The sequence below is a fragment of the Corvus moneduloides genome, chromosome 1, assembly GCF_009650955.1.
Source record: "Corvus moneduloides isolate bCorMon1 chromosome 1, bCorMon1.pri, whole genome shotgun sequence".
Taxonomy (NCBI): domain Eukaryota; kingdom Metazoa; phylum Chordata; class Aves; order Passeriformes; family Corvidae; genus Corvus; species Corvus moneduloides.
Genome location: NC_045476.1, coordinates 116213798 through 116230964, shown reverse-complemented (window position 1 = coordinate 116230964; position 17167 = coordinate 116213798). Strand labels below are relative to the sequence as shown.

The window sequence follows — 17167 nt, the reverse complement described above, 5'->3', positions numbered from 1 at the left end:
AAGTGTTCAGTACAAAAATAACTCCTATTCCATAGGTTGCTCTTGTTAAATTTCATTAAGTGTCAAGTTCTTGTAAAAAAAACTCAGACCTGAACAAACAGGAACCTAAGAGTTTACAAATACATTTGCCTCTGACTTCTTTTATTTTTTCTAAAACAGCTTCAGAATGAAAGAATTAAGGATTAGTATCTTGTTATGGAATGACAAAAGAAAAACAGAAAGAGATGGTTTGGCTCGCAAATTATCACTTCCCATAGCTCAGTGGGACACAATATACTTTATATTGAATTAAGCTAATACAAGATGGAGAAGAGGGAATATGAGGTATCATGGGGGCAAAAAAAATATCTTAAGATGACAAGGGCCTCTGCCTTCACAAGAAGCACTTTCTAAAAGTAAAATAATCAATTTGGTTTCCCAAGGCTTTTTACTGAGCCAATACTGCAGTTCCACCAACGGTAAATGCGTAAGGAAAACACAAGCCCCTAAATCAACCATCAAAAGCATTCAAAGTTAGCTTTACATTTACATGTAAGAGACTTTGTGTAACAGCCACCACTGCTATGGAAGAGTAGAAACACATGCATTTAGGCTTATGCTGGGCTCTACGAGCACCTGTGCAACAAGTCACATGGAACAGTTATTAGCTGGCCTAGAAACAGCTAAAACCAGCCTTCGGTAGATAGTGAGAACGCCAATGCTGCCTGTGATGTGCCCACACTTGGAAGAGGTTTACCTTCAAGGCTGCAAAGCAGGAAAACTTTGGTGCAAAACTTGCTAATGATTTCCTTTACCTTGTGGGTTGATACTCTGTGCCGAGCAATTACAGTTAGTTTTTCTAGGAGCCCTCGTAATCTCTCCTGTGTAGCGTGGGAGATCAAGTTCACAACATCAGAGTTAAGTTCCATAATGTCATGCCTTTTACCTGTGGAAGCAGAGAAAATCCATTACGTGTTTTAGTAGTAGCTGATAATTGAAATAATTAGCACAGCAGGTATTCTGTTCCCCCTGGAAGTCATACCCATTATGAATAAAGGTTTGGAGATTATGATTTTCCTGGTAAAGTCACAACTTCAAAGATCTTAGACATTACATTAATAAAACTTAGCCTGGAGCTTCAGAAAATATAGACATTGTTTCACTTAGCCTCCAGAACCACTCTCCTTGCAAGGTCATTTATAGGACAAAGTTAATAAGAACACAAATCAAGCTTCATGTTCAGGGAGGGGGAGAAGCGGTAGCTGTAGAAATTAGTGCCATATTCTGTTAATTCCAGTAATTAAAAAAATACAGAATTACATTTTGCCCTGCTTGACACCGTGCTTGTTAACAACTCATGACATTTATTTGACGAGCAGGAATGGGTTTTGCAGCGCACTCGAGGCACACGAGCCCCTCCGAACTGCCTCGACTGACCGACACGGGGCAGACAGACCCAACCAAGCCACGGCAGCCGCGCGGACAGCGCAGCTTCCAGTCCAGCCGGGGTCATCCTGCCATCACCTTCAACCTTTTCTCTCGGGCTGCTGCTGATTCTCCGCGTTTCAGCAGCTGCGACCGAGGCTGGTGACAGCTCCAGGCGAGGCTGTGCTGGCCCTGCACCCAGAGCTGGGCACCACCTCTGTAACCTTCCCACGGCTGCAGGCTGCTGACGGAGAAGCCTTCCCGTGGTTGACACCATCGCTCACTCCACGCAGCTCCGTCCAGACACCTGGGCGGCAGCGACTTTTCCCTGGTAGGCACGGCAGGCAGCAGTTCCACATGCCTCATACGTTGTACCTGTCAGAAGCACTTCTCCTTGCCCTGCGCTGCATTTACAGCGGCTGTAATACTTTATGATGCAATATACAGCATGCCTTCAAAACCCATTTCACTATTTACTGCCAAGTGAAGTGTTAAGAATGGATAAACAGCACACTGTAAAAAAACTAATCACCAATTTCATTTGCCTTCGCTACAGTAACTGAAAATGAATGACAATCTCACAAGACAGGGAGAACCTAGAATGTTTTCCCAGATACAATCAAAACATTCCCCCGTTTGATCAGTAAGCATTGGCCTGTAACTTAACTGAGTGCAAAGCTCATTTTGCTCAAGCACCTTTCAATACTTCCTCAGCAGCTTCTCACTAGACTATCAGATTACTGAAACACCAACTTAAACACAAAATAAAGATAAAATCCCTCCAAACCTCAAGACCTCCCCCCCACCCCCCCTTCTTAATCCAAAAAATGGCTCGGTTCAAAAGCAGACATGTTCACTTTCTGAATTGCTCTACTCCCTGGCAGTATTCCTTTCCTTGCAAACAAGCACTTTTCATTTATGACATGAATTATTGCTATTATCATTATTATTATTAATTTGGAACAACTACCATTCTAGCTATGAAGCAGCCAGGCTTTTATTTTCTGTCTTTCAACAAATTGTATTTACACCCACAACCAACAAATTATTCTAGAAATACTCTCCCTGTTTTTGCAGAGCTCTTTACTTTTCCTTATATCCACTTCCCACAAGTGACTGATTAATCCTCTCATGAATTTTGAGAAAATCTTCTAGGCACCAGTTCTGACGTGTATTTTCCCTTCATGACTAGAAACACAGCACTTACTATGCCCTCTACAGCTCGAGATGACACATCTGGCTAATGGTGCAGGAGCACCAAGGTTGCAGGTAGCACTTGCAAGTTACATGCTTGTCACAGGCTACCTGCTTACTCTGGACTAAGAACCACTTGTGTGTGAACACGTGGTTAAGCCACTGTGACAAGATTGTGACTGCACATTCAGGCTTTCCTGGATGGTCAGCTGTAAAACTCAGTGTTCCAGTACAGCAAGTACCGGGCAGAGGGCACGAGCAAGGAGCTGAGCAACACGCATCGAGTTTGCCGTCGAAGGCGGTGGGACCAGCCAGCGTGCTGCTACACAAATGCATGCTCCCTGCTCTGACATAATACCACATTGCTAAGCAACAGTTATTACTTTGCTCAGAAGGTAACAGCTGAAATGATGCCTACACTACAAACTTCTTGTAACACAGGCATTCCACAGTACTATTCACTGTACAGACAAACAGCTTCAACATCTCTTTTGTATAAAATTAACAGAAATTTTTTTCCATGGAGGGAGTCATAAACAAAGGGCTGCTCTGCGTGCATTGGAGTTTGAAACTTCTTCCTAATGTTAGTCAACAGAGTACATATACAGGCTGAGGAATGCAAAAACTGTTAGGGAAGTTTAACACAGTGTAATACATCAAGTTAGAAGCTGCCAAGATAGAAAACCACATTTAAGTGTTTTGACACTAGCATCTTTAGGGTGATTTAGTGTTGCATTAGGTATAAGAGTAAGAAAGTTGCTCACTTCTCATGTGTTAAAGTGGCATCGGTTTCTTTTTTTTTGGTTGTGCTTCAGACAGTTTCCATGTAAAGAAAACCTTAAAGGAGAGTTGTTTCCTAGAAGGGGAAGTGAAAACCCAGTATTGTTTGGTAGAAACACATGAATTGAGATTGTAGGTCTTAATAGTTCCAGGTCCTTCTTCAAAGATTGGAGGCTGGCTGATGAAAGAGGCAAGGAAACACTACATCTGTAATTTCTGCTGTGTGTGCTTTGTTCTCACCTATGTTCAAGATCTTACTCTGAAGAGCTTCTGGAGAGAGAAATGGTTCATCTGCACAAGAGTGAATCACTGTACCAATGAGCTCAGAGTTTGCTGACAAAATGCACGCATTCTCCTCACTGAGATTAACTCCAGCCATAGAAGTCACATCATTTATATCATCTTCATTTCTACAAAAGAGGAGACCAACATTTTATGCTTTGTTCAGAACAGACACAAAGAAAAAATCTTGACTATCAACAAGCAGCCACATTCACATATCCCTATATAAAACAGATGTTTAGTGTGGGTGTGGACAGGGAGCTCCCAAAAGCTCTCACACTTCTGCAAAGTGCCTCTGAAGCATTAATTTGGCTAATGCCTCAGTTGCTAGGCATGCAAATCCTTTATATGAAACTGACATTTTGAGCAAGCTTGGAAACCTAGGACTGAGGTAAACCCAGATTAAAAGTTCCCACAACCACTAACCCTGCACCACCACTCTTGCAGTCTGAAATTTGTTCTGAAACTAATTCACCAGCTAGAAGCAAGTGTGGAATGAAGTTGAACGTTGACTCACTGGACTATAAACAAGCCCATTTTCTAACCAAGATGCATATCTTGCAAACTGAAGCTTAAAGCACAAGCTTATAAGCACAGAGCTGATCTTCAGTTTCTTTAGCGAGTTCCCTTAAAACACAGGACACAAACACTCCTTGATTATATACCAGAGCCAATCCAGACCTTGTCCTTTGGCTCAGTCCTACCACACTTAAGTACACAGCAGGGAAGATGCCACTGCTTCTGAAGCACCACGCCAGAGCTCTAGCTGGTAACACCCTTAGTTGGAGGCTCATGTAGCAGCTTTGCAATACAAGTTCCAAATAAAAAACTCAAATCTTACATATTTAGGGTGAACATCATGCACACGAGCTATAATAGCCTGTGTGCTTCAGCTTAATGCTTTTTTTTAAAGATCATTTAAGTTAAAATACTGAATGAATCTTGTATGGGCAAAGTTTTTTTGCTACTTCGGCAGTGAAACAATCCAAGTTATATCAAGTAAGCTTAGATCAGCAAGAGAAAGCATTTTTACTTCACAGTGTGACAAAGGCCCTAATGGTGGCTTCAGGGATTTAGGACCAATCCAAAACAGACGTCCGCAGCATTAGGACAGGTAAGTGAAATCACTCAATCTGAACATCCTTCTGTTTGGAAAACAAAGAAAACAAAACCAACACACACACCCCTCTTGAAAAGTATTCTCTGGCAAGGTTTGATAAAGTTCACCTTCAGAAAACACTGTGTGGCCTAAATAACTTTTGAACAAGGGGTTAGCCAGAAATTTCCTGTTCTAAGGTGAAGTATTTCCTGGAGGCTGTCTTTTGACTGACTAGAGGTAGAAGCTGAAGTTACTAGAACATGAGTTGGGGTTGAGGTTGAGCAATACTCAAAAGACACAAGAAAATGTTGGGATGTTTTTCTTAAAATATAAATACATTTTCTCCTTTGGGCTCCAGTACGTTTCTGTGGCACAATTCTTCTGCAAACTTCTGGAAAGAGACCAGGCCAGAAAAGGAGTCCAGCCTTGCGTCCAGTCTTCTTCCACCCTTCCTTCCATTTGTGTGCCCTCATTGCTAGCAGTTCCTAGGCATGTGTGTTCAGGGAAAAGGAGACCCAACAGATGCTCAAAACAGCTCCAGCTCTTTAAGTCTAACTAGCCACACCAGCTTCCCAGCTAGGTGTGTGCCCCAAATCCATCATGCTAAGAAAAGTGTTAAACCCCAGGACTGTCAGAACACCTATGTCCACAGTTAAAATTCAAAGCTGAAGCCAACAGTGGAGAACAGCTTCCCTCCTCCTACCCATTCACAACCAGCAACTGAGCAGCTCCAAGTGCATACTCATGCTCTACCAGTCTAACAGAGACCCTGAACTTTCAACAAGCGTGTCAATGAAGCTTCACAGGATGATAATTGAGTGCTAACTGATCTTCACAAGTACATTCCAGTTTCCTCCTCTTAGTGACCACTACAGAGAAGACTTTGCTGATGGCAGAGACAAGAATCCCACTGAAGCACAGCAACTGCCACAGATCTGCTGACAAAATCAGCACAGCTAGCACCAGGAACACACATCACAAGCTATCAGTGCTGGAACCTGACATTACCCCAGTGGAACTGTTTATGGAATCCCAGGAAGGATGCTTGCATCCCAGGTACTACTGCATAGCATGCAGTTTCAGGAAACAATTTTTGCTCTTAATCTGACCACATACTCCAAATGCTTAAGCAAAGAAAAGATAAGCTTCTATAATACACATTTATCCATTTTTCTACATAGAGAAGTTTCATTTCTCTATAACCTGCCTTTTTCAGGTTACTGTTTTCGTGATTATTTCCATGCATGCAATCCCACTAGTGTGTGCAAGCATACAAGAGTTTATATGCACGCAGACATCTCTACCTGTACTTTTCTTCAGGACCAGTTCCAGTTTTTTCACTGTGAGACATAAGTTTGCATTAAGCTCAGAGTCATTAACTTTGACAAAAGATAGGAAAATACTGCCGCACCTATTTTACTTAACCCGAAGAAATTACCACTACATTTCCTTAGGAAAGTGCTCACAAAAGATTAATGAAAGTTTCAGAAAACATGGTAAGTTCATACTTTTTACTACTCTTTTTTTTTGTTGTTCAAACAAATCTCAATCATTTTAAGTAAGGTATCATGTACTTTCAGTAAGCTATAGAAATCATTCTAATAAGGTGATAAATTTAAAGTACTACGTGAAGGTGTTCCTGATGGATATCTACTTGCTTTCGCTTTCAGCAATCCCTCCATAAAGCCCCTTTTCTGCACCACTTCCTTTAATGCTTTTTGCATTTGATCATGTCACACTCAGAAATCAACAGGAAAAACTCACCCAGCTGTTGTAAGTCTCCAGTGACTTAAGCTTACTAGGACTGTGGAAAACAGAACTCAAGAATTCTGAGTGATACACTGCATGAGGTCAGGTTTGACATTTATACTGAATATTCACTGCAAAAGAAGCCCAAGCAATGCAGATGCACCTCACATCTATGAATTTGCCTCTGCTGCCTGAAAAGTGAGTCTGTGGCACCCTCTGGTGTCTGACGACCGCACTTGTCTTCTGAACTCCTCTACTCCGTTTTATCCAAGAGTCAAAAACTAGAAGGGCACACGGAACCCAAACCCTTGGGCACCATCCCTGACAACTACCCAGGACAGAACAATTCCAGCCAAGCCAAAAAGTTGCACATACTTTGGAGAACAACTCTATTATAAACAGAATAAATTCAAAACAAATATCTGAAGATGAAATATGTGACCTTTTTTTTTCCCAGCGTGCTCCAGCATATACTTTACAGAAACATGTAGATCGGATTACAAAAATCTTGATTTTTTTTTTAAGAACAAACTATCTCTTAACATGCCACAGTGCAATGTCCATGCTTAGCTGAAACAACATCTAGAAGGCTGGAATGCTTTGTGTTTTGTTGGTTTTTTTCTGTTTGTTTCCTTGGGGGGCAGGAAATCACCACTTTTTCTACTGCCTAACTCAAGCAACCTAAGCCAGCCCGTTAAAGAGCAGACAAGGTTAAATTGCAGCTAATTAAGCACAGCTTAGTGAGTAGAACGTTCTCAAATCCTAACCTAACCTAGTCACACCATGGCAGGGAGTCAGGCTCGATGACACACTGCAGTGAGAGTGCACAGTAAGAGCACTCTCATTAGTGCCATTGATGTACAGGCACATCAGTTACAAGACACACTCTCTGCTCGTAACAAATTCCATCGCAAAACCTGAAAGCAGGCCGTGGTGCCTCTCTCTGCCTCACACATGACCAGCAGTTGATGTATCATAGGTCAGAAAGTTTAATTATAGCAGTGAATAGAAGAAACACCGAGGGTGTAGCCAAACACAAATTCTTCAGAGACAAGAGACTCTACAAAGAAAATTTAAGGTGAGTTAGAGATTTCCTGTCTAAATTCTCACGGGCTTATGCTACTTTGGAAATCACAATCCAAAAGCAAGAAGAGAAATCTCTATTGGATCACACTGTAAAAGCAGGTTTTTTCCTACACTAAGAATTTACAATTCAGGGAACAACTTTCAAGAATTCAAATTTTTTATGTAAGACAGCTAATACATTCCATTTGGAAGATCACAGAAAAAATGTGGGGTTTTTTTGTGTATGAGTTTGTTTGTTAGTTGCTCTTTTTTATTACAATATTTATGAAAGTTTTGGGTTGTTTTTTTTTAACATCACTACCCAAGATTACATCCCACATTATATTCTGAAGTATATTTCATATGACCTTGAGGCAGCTGAACAGACCTACTGCTTTAACATGAGCTTTTCATTTCAACTCCTGGCAACCACTGTTTTTAAGTGTTCGCTGTGTAGTATGTTACTGTAAACAGCAGCAGCTCTCTGTCTACACCAGTGCATTCAAAGCTGCAGCTTTCAAGAGATGATAAGTTAACTGGTCACAACATAGAGGTGTCATCATGTCTTCTTTTTTCCCTTGGAAGAGCAATGTCAAACTTGCTCAGAAGTGATAAGACTAAAAATGCTTACGGAAGTCTGTACCTCTGTTCCAACATCACACTTCATAGCTGCAAAAGTAATTTCTGCTTTTGAAAAGTTTATCAGTTGCCCGAACTAAAAGCTTTAAGCACTCTTGCCAATCTAAAGGCCTAGAGAATATGCTAGAAATCATTATTAGAGATGTAGTTGAAGACTTTTCCCCATACACACAGAAACGAGCCTGTAAGAGAAGCTAGTAAAAGATTCTGAAATGCAGCACAGAGCTTTAGACAGGTTACAAGCAAGTCCAAGTAACAGTTCAATGATATCAGACCATGTGCAAAAAGCAGAGGTCCTATCTGCTTTAATCCTATTGAGAGACTTCAATACAAGATAATTAGATTAGTAATTGTATTCATAGGATGGAGATCAATATGTCTCCACTATGAGTGAAAAACTGACACAAAATCTAACCTTACCAAGACAGTTTTCTTACACTAAGAATAATTAACATCTGCTATGAGGTAGAAGTTTTAAGGTTATCCCTTGCCAATGAGTATTATAATGTGAAAAACATGTATCAGAAAAAAAGCTTCTGAAGAAAGTTGCTTTTATTTGGGCTCTATTCCCACCTCTATACTTGTCTCTTCCTTTTGTTCCTTCCTATACTTAACTTCTGATATTGCTCATTTCTACCTGAAGGATGTTGCTCCATTCTCTTTCATTTTCACTTTCTGAACAGGCGATGCTTGAAGCGACAGAATTTTATTTCTTGGCAGTGTAATTTGTTTCAGAATGGAACCTAAAACAAAACAAAGAACATGCTGTAGTAGAAAGCAAAATGCTAAGACAACTGTTTAGTCAGTTCATTCCTCTAGGTAAGGCTACTGCAGACTCAATAACAACTACTTAGGTCCATCTGAAAACCAGACACTCTTGAATCTTACATTCTACATGTTCTGTGTGGCCCAAAGCCTCATATACTCTCAGCAAACACCCTCCCCTCTGTGCTGACCAGGGACATGGCTCACTGAAAACTGGCTGGCTGAGACACACTCTTATAGTGCATCAACCTGAACCTGTTGAAGGAAAAAGCAAGGTCTCATGAAATAACTCTCAAAAGCATCAGTTTAGAGGAAGTTCACTGCAAGGAGCTTAGCCATAGTATTTTAACAAGTGCAAATGTTTGATTGACATGCTCTTAACAAGTGCCAGAAGTCGATGTGACACAGATTTTCTCATCAGAGCTCCAAGCAGTAGAGATGTTCAACTTAACGAACAGAGCTGGTTCCTCCCGACAGAGAGCCACCTTCTTGCATTCCCACAATGTACCAACAGCCTGCACCTACTTCTATGCCCCAGCAGTCCTCCCCCTTCTCCATGAAAGAGGCTCCACTTTACCTGCAGGAAACTGGTTGGTTTGAACAACTGTATTCAGCAGCATCTTTTTCTCAGCAGATGTCTGTAGGGTGAGCACTGATGGCTGTGGGAGCGTGGATACTTGCTTTACAATGGTTCCTGATGGTTGCTGGACTACCTGGAAGTGGAATATCCAGTATCAAGAGTGAGAAAAGCTAAAAATGCAGAGAAGTAAACAGTATCAATGTTTCCATTTAGCCAGAAGTGCCACTGGGCAGGTATGCTTGTCCAGGTTTTAGTTTAAAGCAAACAGCATGCTCACAAAACTTTTTTTTTTCAACTTCATGCCAAGAAATCTTAACAAGTGGTGGTGAGCGCTAAGCTCGTTCAGTGAGCTCTAACAGTCCCTTCACCCCTACTCTATATTGATAACCCTATTAGACAAGTTTCACTAATTATCACACAATCCACTGCACTGAGAGACTTGCCTCTATATCAAGTGATGTTCAGCAGACTAACTATTAAACAGTGAGTCTGCCTACCAGTAACTTCAAAAGGGTAGGGATCACGAACACCTAGTTAAAAAGGGAGAACACCAAAACAACGAAAGTCTTGCACGAAATACTCTTTCTGCTAAGAATTAAAGAGTACACACTACAAAAATACTGATGTGTTTTTGGAACTGCAACATCAATTGTAAATTGAGACGCTGAGTTTCGAAGTGTTAAGCTAAAGTACACTGAACACATCAGTTACCAGGAACATGAAGTACTAAATAGCAACACCTATAGCAAGTAGAGCCTCTACACAAAGACATCGGTACATAGCTGAAGGGTAAAAAGGAAGGCAGTTCACAGTTTTGTTTAAAGAGGCTCTTCAAAGAAACAAAACCAGACAGCACGATGTCATCACAACACAGACTTACAGGCACAGCCCATAAATACTAATCCTTCCTCTTCAGGGGCAGCTATTAAAATGCAAGAAAGTAATAAAATTGCAGCATCCCTAAAAACCTCACTTCTAAGCCTCCTAGCTAGCAGAAGGTGGGCTTCAGCTTGGATACATCTTTTAAAAAGTTCTTGATTACAGGGCGTAGAAAGATCTTACTTTGCCAAAGCATAAAATGATCAATATCTTCAGATTGAATCCTACTTTTTTAGTAGCAAAAAACTAACATGAAGAAAATGTCAGGGCCAAGAAGCCATTTTTCTCCTCTACTACTTTTATTCTTACTTCAGAAAGTCTAAAGAGTGCTTTTACAGCAAGACTGCACAAGTGTAATTAAAGAACTGACATTTACAATAATTCAGAAATTAGGCTCTCTCCTTCTGTCATCTAACTTCTCCTTTATTAATAAATATCATCAACATAAGCATGACACACTATCTTGGTTTGAAAGACAGATGTCTGCCAAGGAAGGCAGGAGCCTCCCTTGAAATGGAAAATGCAACCCCCTTCCCTCCGAGTTATTATAATTTTGAAATCAAGGGGCTTTCAGGCAAAGATGTGGGAAATAGGAGTAACAGTTCTTTACTATTATATATCTGTATGTGTATAACCAGTCAAACAAACAGCAATAACTCTGGCAGTAACAGCGAACAATCACAAACCCAGTCCCAGCCTTCTCGGCTGTCGGGCCCTTTCCCCTCGGGTGCAGTTCCGCTCGCAGCCGGCAGGGGCGCTGGCGGCTCCCGGTGAGCAGGGCAGGTGCGATGGTTCCCCCGCGGCTGCAGGGGGCGCTCCGGAGCGAGCTCGGGGAGCACGCGGCACCGGTGCCCTGGGATCCCGGGAAGGGATGGGACAAAGGCTTCACAAACCCCTGGGCAGCCGATCCCGGTGTCCGGCCGGACTCTCGGGAACAGCAGGCTGGAACGGCAGGGACGAGCACAAATCCCGGGTGGCAGATGAGATGTATGGAACTCCGGAGCTGCAGCGGGAACCCCCGGAGGTCTGGGCAGGCAGGGTGTGCGGGGCTACAATGTAGCGAAGGCTCCAAGCAATGGGCGGGGGCAGGGCAGCCGCAGCCTGGCTCCCACCAGGGCAGGGAAAGGCGGGCTTGGGAATCCCAGGGTTTCTCTGTGAGGCACCCAAGCAGATGGTGAAAAGGTCCCTCTTTTAGTGAGGTGGGGTGTTAGGGTCCCGGTGTAACAGCCGCTCCAGTGAGCGGGCTCCAGTCACGGTAGAAGGAACGCAGCCAAAAGCAGAAGCCTGCAGCGCTCACAAACTCCCCCCACAATGGTGGCAGCCCCTCTCTCCCCAAATGCCCAGAGAAAACCAGCCAGCCAGGGGCTGTACCCAACCCCTTTTTCCCAGTCCAAATCTCTCGGCACCCCCACCCTACACCAGAAAACCCCAGATGTAAAAGAGTAGCCAGTTGGACCCTTCCTCCTGTGGCCAGGTCTTCTGTTCTTCTTAAGCACCCAGTAATTTGTCACCCTGGCAATATGTATGGGGAAAATTCTTAAAGAGAAAAAGAAAACAAAAGGAGAACTCCTAAAACCTCAACACACACTCACAAAAAGAGGTACTTTGTGTATCAGAGTCAAGATACTCCCTCAACCGTCCCCATATTGGTAGCACTAGGGCAGCAGTAACATAGAATAACTGATGTGAAAGTGGTATCTGAAAACCTGACATAGTTCTTGAGAAGAAACATTAAGATCCAGAGGAGGAAAGAACTACAGGAGTACAGGGACAGACTGCAGACAGAGATGAGGCTCACAAATGCAGCACTTCCTCGTGGAGTACAACAGATGCTAACGTTTACTCCCATGCATTTTTCCCAAAGCTCAGTTTGACCTGTCAGAAAGATCCGGCTTCCAAAGCTGCAAGTTGTGAACAATGTTAACAGCGTCCTTTGTGTGTTTATATAATTAACGAGGAGCCAACAAATTTGGACTCACAGGCTTCACTAGCACTGACACACACCTAGAGGTCCTCCTTATCACCAGGAAGAACGATGCTTCATCTTCAGCACGCAAAACACTGGAACAGCACAGAGGAAACAAGCATTCCAGGGTGAGGTACAGCAGACAAAAGAACAGAGATAGAAAATGTGGATACAAAAATGCTGCTAGAAAGGATTTTCTTGCTATTTCCTAAGTCCGTGAGAGACTTTTCTCTCTCACAGAAGAGGTAGCAGAGTTCTGTAAACAACCAAACACCTGCAACCTTAAGAAGTCTTGTTTGTAGTATAGTCGAAAAATATTTTGACAATGGATGTTTTAGGATTTTAGCCAATCACCCCCAAGGGGTGGCTGATCCTCGTCCAATTAGACTATGAAGAAAAAAGTCTATAAAAGAGTTTGTAAAATAATTAAATAAATCAATCTTGCTGCACAATTCCTGCCTGCTGGATCTTCTCTCCTCCTCCCTACGGCTGCGGGACACGGTAATATACCCTAGGGCATTTTTTTTAATAAGAAAATGTTACAACAATGGTCTAAGTGGAGACTGGGATGTAAGTCAAGGAACGCAGGAGGCTACATTGCCAAGAAACAGAAAGGATGTGTTGGCAGTACAGCCCATTTTCTGTTTGCCATTCTAGCTCTAGACTAACGTAAGTTGGAAGTCCTTGGGAGTTGCAATGGGAGAGAATAACAATGCTGAAAATTTCAACAAGGATCCAATGCCAGAACAAAGCATCACAAAAATTGGTAATATCTGCAAGAAGGAGTTATTGCCCCTTTTCTTCAGGTTAGCAGCAAGAAGTAATAAAGAAAAGGGACTATTCCCTTGTGCCCTGTTAAGCAGGTTGATACATACATCAGAATAAAATCACCAACATTCTTAAGTAAAAAAAATGCAGCTGCATTCAGCTGACAACAGAGAGATGGCTGCCTGAGAGAGACTGATTAGCCTCACTTGAACCTGTTTTAGACTCATAAAACGAAGTCTGGAGATCAGCAGCGGGATGCTGAGGTATCATCATACACAAGCAGTATTGCTTCATGAAGGAACCCTCACAAATTGAATGCAAAAGCAATATCCAGGACAAAAAAAACAACAGAGGAGACTGTTCACAAAAGCTCAGCTCTGAGGGGACTTGACACTAACAACTCACTAAGAACAAGCAGTTGGAACAGCATAAACACTTCACTCCTTGATTCAATTGTAAATAATCTCCAGAGAGTGCCACTGTAAGTGTGGGGACTACACCATAAACCCCTGGCTGGTTATGCTTGACGTAAAGCTGTAGTCTCACAGCAGCTTTCTCACAGCTGGATGCCAGCAGCTGGTAATGTAAATTTTCATTTATTGTGCTTTAACAAGAGACAGAGCAATACTAGAGCAAGACAAACTATTTCCAAGATGAAACTTCTTTTGTAAGTCAACACCCTTAAATGAGGTGATATTAAGAAAGTCACACGAGAAAATCCTTCAAAATGTGCAACTCTCACAGCACAGGAACACAGTCAATCCCAACAGCACCTGTGAAGAGCAGGTCCCTCAATGTGCACACAGAGTTTTGATAATCATGCTACAGGAATTAAAAGTTTCATGTTGCATCAATCCAGTCACAAATTTGATATTAGAATATAGCAGTACTGCATTCTTGAGCACCACCAACATTACAGTGGAGCTGGCACATGAAAGTTCGCTTTAAATTCTCTCAAGCACGAGAGGCCAAAATTAGAAAGGGGCATGGAGAGGGAGTGTATGGCATCAGACATCCCTGTGGGCTGGAAAGGGAAAAAAATTGCTGGCAGCATTGTGTGGACAGATTTGCACAGCTGGCAATGTGCTTCCTTTTTCAGCTGGCAGTAGGACCCTTCTGTTTAGGGAGGACAGGTCCAGATTTGTTTTCTTATGGGAGAAAATAGACCCTCTGCCCTTTCAAGGAAAGGCATCAGGGAAGCCCTAAGAGATACAGCCACTTCTATTAACTCGTCCTTTGTGCTAATAAGTTGTCTGAACAAACACCAAGCTCCTGATATGGCTAAGCTGTGAAGCAGTCAACTCAGTCCTTCAACTGTATCTGAGAAGAGCAAGTATTTTAATCACTGTGCCTGAGATCTACCCAAATGAGGATAAAAACATGTTTTGTATGCAATTCAATATATGTAGGGCACAGCAAAGAAAAGCAATTGCAGCAGACTGCCACACTGCAGCAGTGTAGAGGCAGAAGCCCTTTCTTGAGTTCACCAATATCAAATTCAAGAAGTGTTTTGACTCCCCTGCGTAGAGCTAAGCTTCCTCGCCTATTTGTACAGATGGTCAACCTTTCCCCTGGATTACAAGACTTGCTGTGTAGCCAACAAACTGCTCTCCTGCCTGTGTACTACCTAAGAAATTCTTTTCTTCTGGCTGGAATTTAAAACTTAGTCCTCAAAGACAATATGAGTACCAACTCCTTTTCCAATTTGGCTTTAGCTACTACTAGCCAAGACTGTCAGTGCATACGCTTGATAACTCTCCTTTGGAGTTTTGGGGTTGAGGGTATTTTGCCTTTTCTTTTTTTTTTTTTTTTTTTTAACCAAATCCACTCAGAAAAAGGACTCCCCATCCACCCTATACAGCTGAGTGTTTTGTTCTTTTTAAGCAAGTCTGGAAAGGTGAAAAGCTCATGCTTATGGTAGCTTATGCTACCACAGCATAAACTCTTTATTTAGAATGCAGGATTCTTTTATTACATCAACCTTATGCCCTTTGAAAAGAAGGAAACTAAAAAACCAAAACATTTTAGGGGTCTGAACATTGTTAAATCAAGTACACACAATATCCATAGCAGATGTCCTACTTTATCTGTGGAAATTAAATCTAGCTTCACAGGAAGTCTAATGTTTTTCCCACTTTTTAAAGAAAAACAATCTTTACAATGAATACCTTTGCAAGAATTGAATTCTTTATCTGCCAAAGGGAGACTATTCTCTCAAAATACTTGAGAGCATTACTTACAGGTAGATCAGCTAGACACCAAGCTACTCAGTATCTTAAACACCTATAAGCCAAACCTAATTTATTTCACAAAGTTGCTCTTTCAGGTATACCTGTGATCCACAGTTTCTTGGTATTTAACATTAACATTAGCAAGAAGTTAACCTGTGCCAAGAATAAAAAAATGTAACACATTGCTTTTGAGGGTATTGTTTTAATAAGACAGTTATTTCTCCTGGAATTTGTTAGCTAATGAGGCCTGATAGAAAAAACTCACTTTTGGACAACTTTGTAATTAACATGTCTTAGAGTAAATGCGGAGGTCAGAACTCTGCTTGGAAAAGCTCCTTGCGGTAGTTTGTACATTTCAGGTAACACATCACTGAACATCATCGAGCCACCTGTGCCTGCAAAGTACTCAGGACAGGAACTACCGGGGAGAAAGACTGGCATCCCGGATGGCTGGCTGAGGCACAGCCCTAACAGGGCACTGAAGAGCAACTAATGTAAGTATCCCATCAGCAGTTTCTCTTTCTGACACTAGCGTTTCCTACCTTTTCTTTTCTTCCAGGTGCCAACCTAGCCTGGCTGTGTGCATAGGGGGGTTAGATCTCATCTCCCCTTGTGTCTCAAGATGGATGTTCAGTCTGGTGAAATGGTGGTTGATATACCTTGCAAGAGACCAAGGTGTCAGCTTGGGTTTAGATTCACCTTTCCAGCAACAGCTCAGTATTTCTAAGCTCTGACAAACATAATGGATGAACTCAAGACAGACTAGCTTCATGTACTAAAAGAAAAAAACAAGCAAACAAAACAAACAAAAAAAAAGCAGAGGTCCAAATTGGTATCCTCTTTACTAAATGGCAAGAGTCATCAAAGTAAAGGAGCCTGGTTAGTTACAGAGAAGCAGAGAATCCATCTTACCAGCTGCTTCACTTTAACCACCTGCTGAGCACCCACTGACTGTGCAACGATGGAGTTGGGCTGCGAGGTTTTAACACCAAGGGGCGTTCCAATGACTGGTTTCAGAGGCCGGAGAGGGGCTGTTGCTGAAGATGCCGCAGTAGAGATCAGCACTTGCTTTGCAGACTGGAGAGAGGGCACTGGCACTGCAGAGGTGAAAACTGGCTTGCCAGGCTGGACAGCCGTCAGCCCGGACGGTGCCATGGTTGTGGTGAGGATGGAAGCCGCGGGCCCAAGAGACGCTGTCACCGCTGCAGAGGAAGGAACAGCCTTCACGGGCTGCACAGAAGCTGCTGTTGACGTGGTGGCAAGGACTGGGGTGATAACCAGAGGGGCTGTGACTGCTACAGAGGCAGGCACGGGTTTTACAACTGGAAGAGCAGTTGCTGCTACAGCCGAGGTTGCCACTCCTGTCGAAGGAGCTGGTACTGCAGAGGTACAAGTTGAAATCACTTCTTGGGTTGGAGCTGGTTGCTCCATACACTGCTGCATAAAGCTCTGAGGATTAGGCATTAGTTGCCGTAAGGCAAGCACACTTTTCTAAAAGAAAAATGAGAAAACACTGGATGCAGTATCAGCATTGTTTTCCATAATAATAATACATTTGTAACTGAATCCTCTTCCTCGTTTTCCAATTAAATTTTTCATAAGACAATAAATGGCAAACAAGTTTTGCTAAATTTAAGGCACGCTTAAATTGATGACAATCCTGTTCAGTGAAGATGACAAGAAACACCAACACCAGCTGAGCAAAGGTCAACCATCACCACAGCTACACTATGCATAGCGAATCCCATCTATGGGGAAACTCACAT

The 17167-nt window shown here is 42.4% G+C and overlaps 1 protein-coding gene across 8 annotated transcripts in view; it reads right to left on the bottom strand.

The window, feature by feature from the left end:
• The window catches only part of TAF4B (TATA-box binding protein associated factor 4b), a 113068-nt gene that overhangs the window by 51187 nt on the left and 44714 nt on the right, over positions 1–17167 (bottom strand). For all 8 annotated transcript variants that reach the window (XR_004243019.1, XR_004243020.1, XM_032123984.1 and 5 more), the window contains 5 exons: positions 16314–16892; positions 9555–9690; positions 8850–8955; positions 3619–3788; positions 795–925 (listed from right to left, as the gene is read on the bottom strand). Coding sequence is in view for 6 of the 8 variants with exons in the window: in XM_032123984.1 (XP_031979875.1) it covers positions 795–925; positions 3619–3788; positions 8850–8955; positions 9555–9690; positions 16314–16892 (1122 nt within the window). In the remaining 2 variants the exon portion in view is untranslated. The remainder of the gene's footprint in view (positions 1–794; positions 926–3618; positions 3789–8849; positions 8956–9554; positions 9691–16313; positions 16893–17167) is intronic.